Here is a 13,489-nt window from a genome sequence, read left to right as displayed (position 1 = left end):
GTGATTAGTTTTGGCTGGGATTCCAAGGAGGTGACATAATCTTTTATAGGGTGGTTGTATGGAAAGAGATCATGAACTTTCATATGCCCAAGGGTTTATAGGTTAAGTGGGAAAAATGTCTCAATTGTCCAATGCTTTGAAGTAAATCAAGGTTCTATGATATGGTGCCCTACTTTTAGAAGACCACTTCTGGATGGGTAAGTGGAGGATTGTTTAAAGTTATTGACTAAACTACAAACAGTTGAGCTGTGGCTGGACGGATCAGATTCAAGAAGGTGGAAAGATTGTAAGGATGCTGTTTTCTCAGTTAAATCCTTTTTCAAAGCTTTAGCAATGAATCAGGTTGAGAAGACTCCAATCATGGGATTCCTCCTAGAGCTGAAGCCTTTGGTTGATTGGTAGCATTAGACAGCATTCCGAGTCGAGATCATTTAAAGCGGAGAGGAATTCAACTAACTGCTAGGTGTTATTTTTGCGAGTTGGAGTGGGAGTTTGAATGTTACTACACAAATTTGGTATGGGAATTAATTATCAAAAAAAATTGTATTGGGATTTTTCTTCAAACTTTTTGGTTTTGAGCTTTGGTCGCCAAGATCTTCCAAAGAAATTTTTTTTTTTCATCTTGGCTGGTGCTATGTGGGAATAAGAAAGCAAAAATTATGTGGTCTTGTGTTCCTTTCGCAGTTTGTCGGGAAGTGTGGAAAGAAAGAAATAGAAGAACCTTTGAAGTAAAGGCAAGGCAGGAGGTTAAGTTTTATTCTATTGTTGGGAAGAGGATCTTGGATCTGGGTTTTGATTTTACAAGGTTTATTGGGAGTCTGAAAAGATTGTTTTTGTTAAGGTTTTTGATCATTTTAGAATTAGAAGCAGATTTGTTATTGGTGCTCTAGAATAACATAATCTGTCTGCACCTGGCTTGTATTTGTTGTAGTTTCCACACCATCATTTTTGAGCTCTACAACATAATTTTGACCACTTTTTTTTACTGATATATGTTTTATATTGCATATGATTGGGTCCTTGCTAGTTCTTTAGAACTATTTGCATCTATTCTTGAGTTTTTTTATTTTTTATTTTTTACTTTCTTTGTTGTGGATGCTCCATCTTTGTTTTGTGTCATGGTGGTTTCTTGGCCTTCCATTGTTTTATAACATTTTGTATGTGAAGTTGTTTTCTCCTTTGGGTATTTCTCCTGATTCATTGTTTCTATGATGTATGTATTTTTCTTGGAATTTTCACCTCATTGTTTCAGGAATCAGAACATCAGCCCTTGAATAAGCAGAAGCAAAGTGACACTTCTGGATTTTCAGATGTTTCAATAGCAAGAACTTCAAGTAATTCCCAAGAAGTTGATGTTTCTCTATCTGAATCCATGGACAGAATGCTGGTTTCATCCTCGGAGGTAGAATCTAGAAGTACTTCGTCTGTGAATGAATTGACTGGGACCACTGGGTTCACATCCTCAGGTACTCAAGAACTAATTTATGAGGCAAGAGATGGTGGCAGTACAACATCGAGCAGTGGTTCCCCATGGGATCAGCTGAGGGAAGATTCTATTGCATTTGTTGCGCAGACATTACAGAGAGGGCGAAAGAACCTTTGGCAACTTACAACAAGCCGTGTATCAGTATTGCTTTCTTCACCTTCTGTTTGCTCAATAAGTGTGCACCAATTCTTAAGGAATTATGAGGATTTAAATGTCTTCATCTTAGCGGGAGAAGCTCTTTGTGGAGTTGAAGCACTAGAGTTCAGGCAGAAATTGAAGATTGTTTGTGAAAATTATTTTGCAGCCTTTCATCGGCAAAATATATATGTATGCCAGCTTCATTATTCATTGTTATTTAATTGTTTGCATGCGTTCTTCACAAACACTTCATATCTTTGCTTTTTCCCAATTATTTATATCAATATGTTATCATGCTCCAGCACTAAGCATATTGTTTTCTCCAGATAAAACTTAATGATGCAATTTGTGTTTCTTGAAAGGAGAAGAAGAAACAACAGAGAAAGGATATAGTTGAGGCAATCATGGTGAGTGGTGGTGCCCCACTCTTACATATATATTAGGGTGTCATAAAGTGAGATAGAATTACAAGTGTACCCTTGGTTACACTAAAAGTACACTTGATAATATAAAACCACTCTAACACACTTCCCCTTCAAGTTGGGTTGTATATATCTATCATCCCCAACTTGTTACAAAGATCAACATGTCGAGTACTAGTTACACCCTTGGTGAAGACATCTCCTAGCTGATTATTGGAATTCACACAAGGAATGCAGATTTCTTCACTCTCAGATTTCTCAGGGATGAAGTTTTTGTCCACTTTCAATGTGCTTTGTCCTCTCATGATCACTAGTTCACTAGATTGTGAACAATGTTGAATGTTACCTTGTTGTTGTTGCAGTAAAGTGATATTGGCCTAAGAATCTTAAATCCCAACTCAGCCAGAATATTCTTGAGACAAAAAATCTTTTCCACACCATGTACCATGGCTCTATACTCGCCTCAGCACTTGATCTTGCAACCACTGTCTGCTTTTTACTCCTCAAAATTACCAAATTATCCCTAACAAATGTGTAGTAATTTTTTGTAGATCCTTTCTTCCATTGATCCAGCCTAATCAACATTGTTATAAGCTTCCACTCTTAAGTGTCCATTCTTGGAAGAAAGAGTACCTGTCCCAGGATGTTTCTTCATGTATCTAAGAACGTTCTTTGTTGCAGAAAGATGGGAAGTCCTGAGTGAATGCATGTACTGGCTAAACACCCCAAATACATATGCTATGTCCAGTCTGGTCATGGATAAGTATAAAAGTCTACTAATAAGCCTCTGAAGCTGCCTCACATCAAAAAGTGGCTGATCACCACTTTTCTCATTGAGAGTGTTAGTTGGTTTAACTCCTAGTTTATCGGTGTCCTTAAGAAGATTTAAGATGTGCTTCCTCTGGGAAATGAAGATGCCTTATTTGATCTTGCAACCTGAATTCTTTAATTTCTGTATATTTGACTCCCAATTCCTCATGATAATAATATCATCCTCACTCACTTAGCACCTCTTTTTTTTCCAAGAATTTAATTAAAATTATAGTGGGGGATGGTGCTAGAATAAAATTTTGGGTAGATGATTGGTGTGGAGTTGGTAAAGAGTGAGCTATGCCCAAGGTTATATGTGTTGGCTGACCATGAAATCATAATCAGTCAATGCTATGAGATGAGAGGGGATCAGTTGATTTAGAGCCCTAAATTCAGAAGGCCCCTCTTCTGGACAGGGAGGTGGAGGAGTGTATCAGGTTGCTGGGTGTGCTTGAAAATTTGAAAGTTCTTCAAGGGATGAACTTTGGTGGAAGGAGTGCAGGGATGGGAGGTTCACTATGAAGTTCTTTTATTCTGCTTTAATAAGGTCACAGTTGGATGGAAGTTAATGTGTAGGTGTGTGGGGAAAACCTATTCTTCCAAGAATGGAAGCCTTTGTGTGGTTGGTTGTTATGGTGAATGTTTTAACAACAGATCACTTAAACAACAGGGGTTTCAAGTTGGCCAATGTTTGTTATATGTGAAGAGCAGGATGAATCCGTCTTTCACTTGTACGTCCCCTATAAGATTGCTGGTTTTTGTTGGAATTTCTATTCAGTTCTTTTCAGTCTGCAAGTTTTTCAGCCAAACCCTGGCAGAAATCTTAGGAAGTAAAAAGGCTAAGGTGGTGTGGAGTTGCATTCTATTTTCTATCTGTTGGCCATCTGGAAAGAGAGGAACAAATGGGTGTTTGAAGACGAGCATTGGAAGATTGAAAGGATTGTTGCAGTCCCTGAGTAGATTGTAATTTTCTTTTTTTTTGATAAGTAAAAAGGAAAATTTTATTAAAGAAAAGAAAAGGCTGAATACAACCAAATGATAGGTGTTAAGATAACTCCTCACAATCGACAAAAAAAATCCCACCTATACTTGAACAAGCTTCAGAAAAAAAAATGAGCTCGAAAGAAACCAATCTTGCACAAATACATCACCAACTACAAATCTCCAACGGGACATTAATCTTTAACCTCTCTAAACTCTTCCAGACCTCCTTCCTCATCCCATATTTTTCCTCCTAGCACTTCAGAAGCCTCCCTCATACTTTCTTCCTTCCTCTTCCATTCATAGTGTTCAAAGGCTCTCCTCACAAAAGTCTCACCTCCCAAAAAGAATAAGCCCAGAGACTTGCAAACTTCCACCTTTTTATCAACTAATTTCTTCAAATCCAAGCTTCCCTTCTTCATCTCCTTCTCCTCTGGAATCACATCCATAGATACCTCAAAGCATTCATTTTCATCCCTGCAAGCCTTCTCCTCTAACACACCAAGCTTTTTCAGCTCTTTCCCTTGAGGATTTGCCAGATCACTTTCCTTCCCACCACCATCCTGCAGACTAATAGTTCTAGTTTTTTCTCCTCTTCTTTTACAAATTCTCCTTTTTCTTGTAATGAACATTTCTTTTTACAATAAAAAAACAATGTCATCATTTTATATCAACATAGCTATCAAATTACCATTTCTCTTAACAAAGATGATCACTCTAGCACTACTTAAAACCAACCTACTTGACCACATTATTAACCTAAAAAGCTAGGGGTGTTCATGGTCCGGTTTGGAGAAGATGTTAAACCAAACTAGTAAATTACAATTTGAGAATTTTACAGACCAAACCAAACCATTTTGGCATGTAAACCAAACTAGACCAAACCATTTTATTATGGTTTGGTGTGGTTTCTAATATGGTTTAGGGACTTTGGGCCATTCTATGATTCTATCGGGCTTAACCCAATTAGAAAGCCCAAATATCACCCCTAAAAGTTAAAAATTTATACTTTTTATTATTTTATTATAAAATATCAGAGTTTATTATATATTTATAATTTTATACATTCAGTTTAGATATTATATATAATATTATATTTATACATTACATATTTATATAATTATTTATTATATATTTTATTTCAGTTTACAATTTACAGTTTGGTTTAGTTTATAAAATCCAATAAACCAAACCGAAATCGTAAACTGCAATTTAGGGAAACGTCAAACTGAACCAAACTAAAAATTCGGTTTGGTTTGGTTCGTTTTTGTGGTTTGGACCATACAATGAACACCCCTGTAAAAAACAAGCTCTGGGAGATTGTTTTAACCCTACAAAGATATCTTGAGACAAATAACCTTTCCTTCTATCTCTTTAGTGCAAAAACTTGGGGGCTGAATCATATATACTTCCTCAACATCACCATTTAGAAAAGCATTTTTGACATCCATTTGGCGTAAATGCCAATATGAACAACAAGGGAAAGGAGCACATGGATGGAGTTTGTCTTTGCAACAAGAGAAAACATCTCTATATAATCAACTCCATGTGTTTGAGGACCAATCTAGCTTTATATACTTCTCTATTGAACCATCTACCCAATGCTTAATAGAGAGCACCGACATACATCCTATAGGTTCTTTACCTTTAAGATGGTCTACCAAACCCCAAGTGTTGTTCTTGTGAAGGTTACTGATTTCCTCTAGTTGGCGTTCTTCAACTTAGGAGATTCTAGGGACTTTGCAACAGATTTAGGGATAGAAACATTTGAAACAATAGATAAGAAAGCACGGTGTGAAGGGGATATGTTATTACAAGTGGTGAAGTGACTGATAGGATGCTTAGTAGTGCATGACCTTTACAAATGGCGATGGTAACATCAAGGTCACAAACTGGGTCACAAGAAGGAATAATACTTGGCTCAACGGGACATGCACTACTCTTCAAGTTTGCCTCATGAGAATGCACAATGTAAGCTGGTCCCTCTGGCTATGAGGTCCTGAACTGAGTACATTCTGACTTCCAGATACTCCTGAAATGACAGTCTTCAGTAGCTAACTTTATCCTTGGATGATGGAACCACTACAAACCAACAAGAGACACCACTTATTAAGAACTGCACCTAACATCAACCTGCAGTTCAATAAACAGCAGTAAAGAGAACCCTTTCTTCAGTTACAGCCACCGAGAAACAATTTAAAAGGTCCAAGAAAAAACCCTTATACCATCTAGAAAGGAGACACTCTTCTTGTTTGTGCTGAAGATAGCTGTCCAAGAAAAACTTCGAGCAAAAAAAGAAACAGCAACTGGCTGTCTACTACCACAGTCAATAGATAAACCAATAGTAAGCAGTAATAAAAAACCTCTAGCATCAACTAATCTTCATGCCAAAATGGGTACATTCAGTAGATCAACATAGGCTGAAAAGGAAAGTTGACATACAACAACCACCAGGCTGAAGTGATATTAGACCAGAATCATCAAGAAGATACCTCCTTCAAACCCTTGGACCTCCATTCACAGTATGAGTAGACACCCAAAAGATTGAGCTTTTGGTACTATGACCAAAGGAAGAGAAAGAATAGGAAGAACTGCCTTACCCAATCATCCCTATTCCAGATTTAGTAAGTTCCACCTTTTTCAGAGAAAGAATAAGAGAGAAGAGTGTTGCATGAGCTTCAGATTCCTGTCAATTACTGCACTGATAACATATAGTTTGAATGAAAGGAAAGGAGAAGAAGAAACATCAGAGAAAAGGACAGAGATTGAGGCAATCATAATGAGTGACGGCACCCCACTGTGACTTATATATTAGGGTGTCTTAAAGTGAGGTAAAATTACAAGTCTACCCTTGGTTACACTAAGAGTACATTTAATAATATAGAACCACTCTAACAACAGACTCATTCCGTGAGATGCTAAATTTCAGCTGAGTTACAACTAGGAGAAAGCCATTGCAAGAATTTTCTCCAACAAAATTCAAATTCTGGTGGCACTGATTAAGTTCATCTCCATTTGAGTTATCAGTTGGGTAAGGATGTAGACGAGTTCTCAGTGTCTTTTATAGGTGAGATTATTAGTGGGTGGCAAATTGTAGACTTGTCATCAACAAGTGACTTTAGGGTCATTGCTTTGCTTTCTCTTCTTCCTAATCAGATAAAAAAAAATTTGATCCCTGCACTAATGGAAACCTTGACAACTCATGTATTGGTGGGTCTTTTAGAGATTGTAAGGGGGATATTTTATATTGTATTCAGAGTACACTGGTGTTGGGAAATTAATGAGAAAAAATGCTACCTATACTTTGAAGCCTTAAGATCAGGCAGATCCTTGGGCTTATGGGACTTACTAGTAGAAGGATGCTCATGGACAGTTATCAATTAGCTTAGAAATGGAGAAGATGGTCCTTGGCAACTTGAAAATCATCTCAGGGAGGCTATGACTTTGCTCCCATCTTAATAGTTAAGCTTTGCATTGGGCGATTATCCCTTGCGTTAGTGTTGTTTCTGGTTATCCTGGTTTTGATTGTTTATGTGGGGAGAGTGGCACTGTAGCAGTGGGGAGTAGCTCTCTTTTCTTATCTAGGTGAAAGCTGATATCTTTGGTTGTATTATTATGCCTATCGCTATTCATTGTTTCTATTTTAATGGGATCCTGATCAGTTACTGATCCCAAAAAAGCAGAGAAAATAAAAATTGATATAGGATAAATGGGAAACTTAATTTTATTGAACAGTTGTAGGCACTGGTATGTAGATGCAAAAATAAGCTATTTAAAGGAAGGGCTAAGTACCTAGGGTTTCAATATGAAAGATAATGATTGTTATAGGAAAAATTTTTAAGTCTTAGCAAATTTGGACATGCATGAGAATGTGACTGGGTTAGTCCAGTAAATGCATCTTGTTGCAAAGTATACCTTGCTAGTTGGAGAATAGGGCAAAGAATTATATCATGTAAAAAAGAGAACTTTTCTATCCTTGTGAACTGCCTTTCTGAATTCCTGCTTTCCATCCCAATCTTGGAGGCATGAATACTATGTGCAAACCAAAGTTGATATTTGAGGGATGAAATTGGAGATTTATTCAGTGTGCCTTTTCCTGAAAGTTATTTTTTTTTCTTTGATAAGCACCTGGAAGAGAGAGAGAGAGTTTGAATCAACTTCTTGCTCCTGTGGATCAATTTCAAATTAGCTCTTGAAGAGGTTAACACACATTGTGATCTTGTCTTCTTAATTGATCAGCTTGTCATAGAAAATATATTCTATGGATTTTTTAAGTGCTTCCTTTTTTGGATTTCTAATCTTTACTTTTCAAATGTTCAAGCCATTCTCTTGTTTCTCTGCAAATGCCATGCTGATTTAAAAGTTTAGGTAAAATTCAATTTGGTTATCATTTCACTTAGGTTATAAGTTAATATCTGTGTGTTTGACATTTCTACAATAGAAGTCCATTACTTAACAAATATAATATAAATGGTCATATTGATCAATTTGTTTTGCATTTTTATACTGAACTCATAAGTTATAGTCTTCACACTACATTTCACTGTAGTTGGAGTATGACTAAGATTGTTTTGCCCTATCCAGGCACTGAAGATGGTTTTGGAGAAGGAGACTTGGCAGAAAATGTCACCGGATGCAGTACAATTTATTAGTTTAGCTGGGCTTGTGGGTGATGGAGCACCTTTAATTGTTCCATCTGATGGTCACTCTGCTAAGATTCGGGTGCTTCATCCCAAGAAATCTCCTGACCACATTGAAAGTGGTAACCAGGAAAATGGATTTGCTCATTGGCTTAAAGCTGGAAACCCTTTTCTGTTGAAGTTGAGCAATAGTTCCAAAGAATGCTTGAATTCTCCCTCACTGTCTAATGGCACAATGTCATCTGATGAAAAACTTATGGATATTTTACACAATTCTCCAAGAATTGGCAATTCTCCAAGAATTGGTGATGAACATGATATGCATCGCGATAGTCTTTCTGAAGATGAAAATGAAGATCTTCTTGCAGATTTTATCGATGAGGACAGTCAGCTCCCAAGTAGGATTTCTAAACCTAAATTTTCAAAAGGTCACTCTTCACATTGGAATGATGAAGATATTGCAACACAAACAGGATCCTCACTTTGTCTTCTAAGGTGGGATTCTCTGCATCTAGAGTTATAGGAACATTTAATTCTTCTATACATTTAGACTTTTTAAGCTGGAATGTTTCCATGTAAATAGGTTGATGGACAGATATGCAAGGCTAATGCAGAAATTGGAAATAGCTAACCTTGAGTTTTTTAAGGTATGTTCTAATTTGTTTGTTTTTTCCTTTTCCGTTCATTCCTTTCTTTTTATTTTCCTTTCTTGGCAATGATGTCATATCCAAGGCTGCTTTCAGCTTCCCTCCCATCTCTCTCATCCAGTAGTTTCTTACAGGGGATATGCCAATTGTTTGAAGTTTATTTCCATTTTATATTTGAAACATTTGGTCATCGAGACACATATCCTAGTGGAAAGGGCACGACAGACTCTCCATCTCGTGAGATATTTCGCTCTTTGATTTTCTTTTTCTATTTGCTAGTCCATTCTGCTATATGTTTTAAACATCACTTTATTTGGTATGCGTTATTGTGCCATTCAAGAAAATTCGTACATTCTCAGGATTATTCCTTTTACCCTGCCAGATCGGCTGAAGATGGCGATAGCTAGAATAACACTAGACTGTGATCAATGGATAAAACCCCACATGGTTTCATTTTCTTCCGCTTCATCAGCATCTTCAAACACAACTTTCTTGCAACTTGATGTAACACCTACTAGTCCTCCCAGCCATGTGCCAAATACTTCATTTGGACTGAAGGTATTCATTTAACATATATATATATATATTATATAGGGGTCTGAGCTGGAAAATTTATCGATATGACTGCTCCTCTCATCTGCAAGATTCTTTTGAAATTCATTTTATTGTAAGAAACTGTTAGGGTCCACGAAATCATATCATATCTTATTGATGCAAATGCATCAATTTTTTTGTGAAATGTATTGAATGAGAAAAAATAATTTTACAATTATTGCATTGTTCTTTCAAAATCTTGTAGCATATTCTTGTTCAATTTATGGTGGGAATGGGTGAACATTTTGTGAGTTGTGTAAAGTGGATCAACCTATCTCTATCCTTGAATAATTGGAACTTTCATCATCTTTGCTCTCTTTTATCCATGCTATTGCTAGTAAATCTGCACATGCTTTGCATGTGGCTTTTAAATGATGATGATATTAATAATTTGTTTCCAAAATTTTCAATACTTTTTCTATATTTCTATATTTCTATGTGTATAAAAATAATTCTTATTTATCACATTTTTTTTTGTTTATTATGATGAATATATGATATTAGAGATGTGCTTAAATGTTTCTACAAAATTTTTGTATTTTCCTAATTTTTGTGTTTTTTATCTTTTTAATTTTATTATTTTATTATGACATAATAAGTTAACACAATTGACCCAAAAGGTTGAACTATTGACCCACCACCAAAGTGGAAAACAATTCCTTTTTGGGGTCAGTTTTAAGTTTCACATTTTATTTCCATCATCAATAAAATTAATTCTTTATCACACACTTTTTGTCTTTAATATGATTAATATACAATATTAGAAATGTGCTTTAATATTTTCTACAAAAATATCTGTGTATTTCATCTTTTTTGTATTTTTTATGTTCTTTTTTAATTTTGATTATTTAATTATGATATCGGGGGTTAACACATTTGACCTAAAAGGTTAAACTGTTGACCCGCCACCAAATAGGAAAATAATTTCATGTTTTGGCTGGTTTTAAGTTTTGTATTTCATTTCCATCATCAATAAAAACAGTTCTGGTTTAACACAATTATTTTCTTTAATATAATTAATATAAAATGTTAGTGAATTTTCATATTTGCTTAATTTTTTGTGGTTTTATCTTTTTAAATTTTTATTATTTAATTTTGATGTCAAGGGTGTTGAGTGTTGATACATTTGACCCAAAAGGTTGAATTGTTGACCCACCACCAAATAGGAAAACAATTTCATTTTGGGTTTAAATTTTGTGTTTTATTTTGAATATCAATAAAAACTACTATTTTTTATCACGCTTATTTTCTTTTATACAATTGAATGGTTGAATTGCTTACTTGCAACCAAGATGGAAGAATGGTTTATTTTTGGGTTGGTTGGAAAAAGGATGGGTTTTATATTTTATATAGATCCAATTGATAGAATTTATTGATGAGAAACAAATCTCATATATAGGATTCCGTAAGAGAGATATGAGTTAATACCGTAAATATAAGACTTGATGAGGTGGAAAGTACTAGTTCAAATTACATTTTCCACTCTCACAATTAAAGAACTGAATTCAAAAATAGGGGTAATTTGGTCAAGAAAAGATTCAATGAAAGATAATGGGAGTTAATACCTATACCTTACATATAAGACCTAATTAGAGGGAATTTGGTTCAAATTACATTTTTACCCTCAAAATTAGAGATGGACCAAATACAAAAATAGGGGTAATTTGATCTATATATCAGCTAAAAAAATTGGCACGATATTACAATGTAAGGACATCTGAATTAGCTTGAAATTATGATCTTACACTTTAAGTTTTTAGATATTTAGGGCCCTAGAGATTGCCACTTGAAGATTCATAGTTGTTGAGTATTATCAGAGACAGACCATATGCACCATCACAATATCATGATGCATCTGCAAGTAACATTGTTGCTCTGTTGCAGGAAAGATGTGCAGGTGCTGAGTCAATAGTTCTTGTTGCTAGGATATTGCATCAGTCTAAGGCTCATCTTCAGTCTATGCTCTTGCAAAATAATACAGCTATTGTTGAAGACTTCTATGCAAGTTTGGTGCGTTTTTTCTGTTATTATTGATAAAAGCACCCAGTCATGTTTTTTCCCTCGTAAAGATATATGATTATGTTATTATCTTTTTGTCATATGTAAACTGTTCTTTCATTGAAGTTACTTCTTTTGAAATATTTATATGTTACTTGAAACTCAAAAAAAACTATGTTCTTATCAGGTGGATTCTGTGCCAGATCTCTCAGAGCACATTCATAGGACAACTGCAAGATTGCTTCTTCATATCAATGGGTAGATATGATGATAACTATGGTTAAATGGGTTATTTTATTTTTTTTGGAAGTCTTTACATTGTATTTGATATAAAAGCCGAAATTCCTTTAATAGATATTTTTGGTGCCTTGGAAAGAATTTATTTCCTTGTCGAAAAGCACCAAAAGGACAAGAACTATTAGTTAGTTGATGTATAATACATTAGGGAAGTAGTCTTCAATTGATTTTTCATCATGGTATTCTTTCTTTCTTTCTATTGGTATTCTTCAATGTTTTTATTTTCTCCTTGTTGCAATTGTGCTTGAGAATATGTTAGTTGGAAGTTCACTTATATAAGTGCTTTCAATTCTGAAGACCGTTAGTGCTTTTGAGATTTTCATCTTATCCATGTTCTTGTAGTGTGGATTATTATCAATGGGTTGGGCCAAAAAGAAAAGAGAAAAACTATCAATTGATTAGATGGACCATAGATGTAATCATGGAAATGGGGAAGCCAGAAAAGCATGGCTTGCAATATTGACAAGATTTGGAAAAATACCCTTGAAATCTTCCCATTTCACTAGGAGGCCATTTCCTAATGTTGATCCCATCTATTTGGGTAATGACCTACATCTAACTCCATTGTCTCCTCCATTTTCTCATATTATTACTTTATTAGAACAAGAATAGAGGTTAGATTAAGTTATGACGATGAGGCAAAGAACCTTGTAATATGAAGATAGTTGCCAGAGGGGAGTTACTCATTTAGAAGCAAGGAGAGGGTATTCTAGATTGAGACATTGGAGAAATGGGTTGAGGCCAAGAAAGAGTTTTTGCAGGAATGTGGAAATGGTAGGTCATTTTATTGGAGAAAACTCATCTGTGGAATTGGTGGAAAGATGGGTTGTTGAAGAATGGAACTTGATAGGTGGTGTAAGGGTGAAAAGGTTAATACAAGGTATTAGAGAATATCAACCTATTCAAGGACCTCACCTAACATCTTAAGCTTTTAGGTTGAATGGTTCTTTGAGATGGTATCAGAGCCACTTTGACCAAGTGGTCTAGTGTTTGATCCTCATTACCTCCATTATAATTAATTAAGTTTCAGCACAAGGTATGGGTGGGCCTGTGCTTGTTCACACCTCAAGCCCAATGGGCTTTCGTGTGAGGGGGCGTATTAGAGAATATCAACCTATTCAAGGACCTCACCTAACAGCTTAAGCTTTTAGGTTGAATGGTTCTTTGAGACAAGGTATGCTCCTCTTTATTCTCTCTGTTGCACAACAAGCAAATCAAGTCCTTGTCTGGGAAAAGGGTTTGTTGGGCGTAGTAATTTAAAAGGCGTGCTTCTAGGCACACAAGCAAGGCATATTTTAGGGTATGCGCCTCGCCTAGGTCCCAGGCACAACACTTTCAAAAGACGCATGCCTGGAGCCTGGTGCGCCTAAGTGTGCGCCTTTTGAACACTTGTTCTTTTTTTTGTGTGCTTAGTAGCTGGGCTGGGGGCTCCGCTCTGGACCCCTGACCAAGCTTCTCAGGGCAAGCCTAAACAAA

General features: G+C 35.7%; 1 protein-coding gene across 3 annotated transcripts in view; it reads left to right on the top strand.

The window, feature by feature from the left end:
- Positions 1–13,489, top strand: part of LOC104586180 (coiled-coil protein) — an 81,247-nt gene that overhangs the window by 53,031 nt on the left and 14,727 nt on the right. For all 3 annotated transcript variants that reach the window (XM_088897355.1, XM_010243337.3, XM_088897356.1), the window contains 7 exons: positions 1,253–1,813; positions 8,422–8,972; positions 9,061–9,124; positions 9,259–9,361; positions 9,507–9,682; positions 11,603–11,728; positions 11,904–11,974. In XM_088897355.1, the coding sequence (XP_088753481.1) occupies positions 1,253–1,813; positions 8,422–8,972; positions 9,061–9,124; positions 9,259–9,361; positions 9,507–9,682; positions 11,603–11,728; positions 11,904–11,974 (1,652 nt within the window). The remainder of the gene's footprint in view (positions 1–1,252; positions 1,814–8,421; positions 8,973–9,060; positions 9,125–9,258; positions 9,362–9,506; positions 9,683–11,602; positions 11,729–11,903; positions 11,975–13,489) is intronic.

Source organism: Nelumbo nucifera, chromosome 2, assembly GCF_055504915.1.
Source record: "Nelumbo nucifera cultivar China Antique chromosome 2, China Antique-T2T, whole genome shotgun sequence".
Classification (NCBI taxonomy): domain Eukaryota; kingdom Viridiplantae; phylum Streptophyta; class Magnoliopsida; order Proteales; family Nelumbonaceae; genus Nelumbo; species Nelumbo nucifera.
Note: the sequence above shows the minus strand (reverse complement) of the source record. Positions and strands in the feature narration are given on the sequence as shown.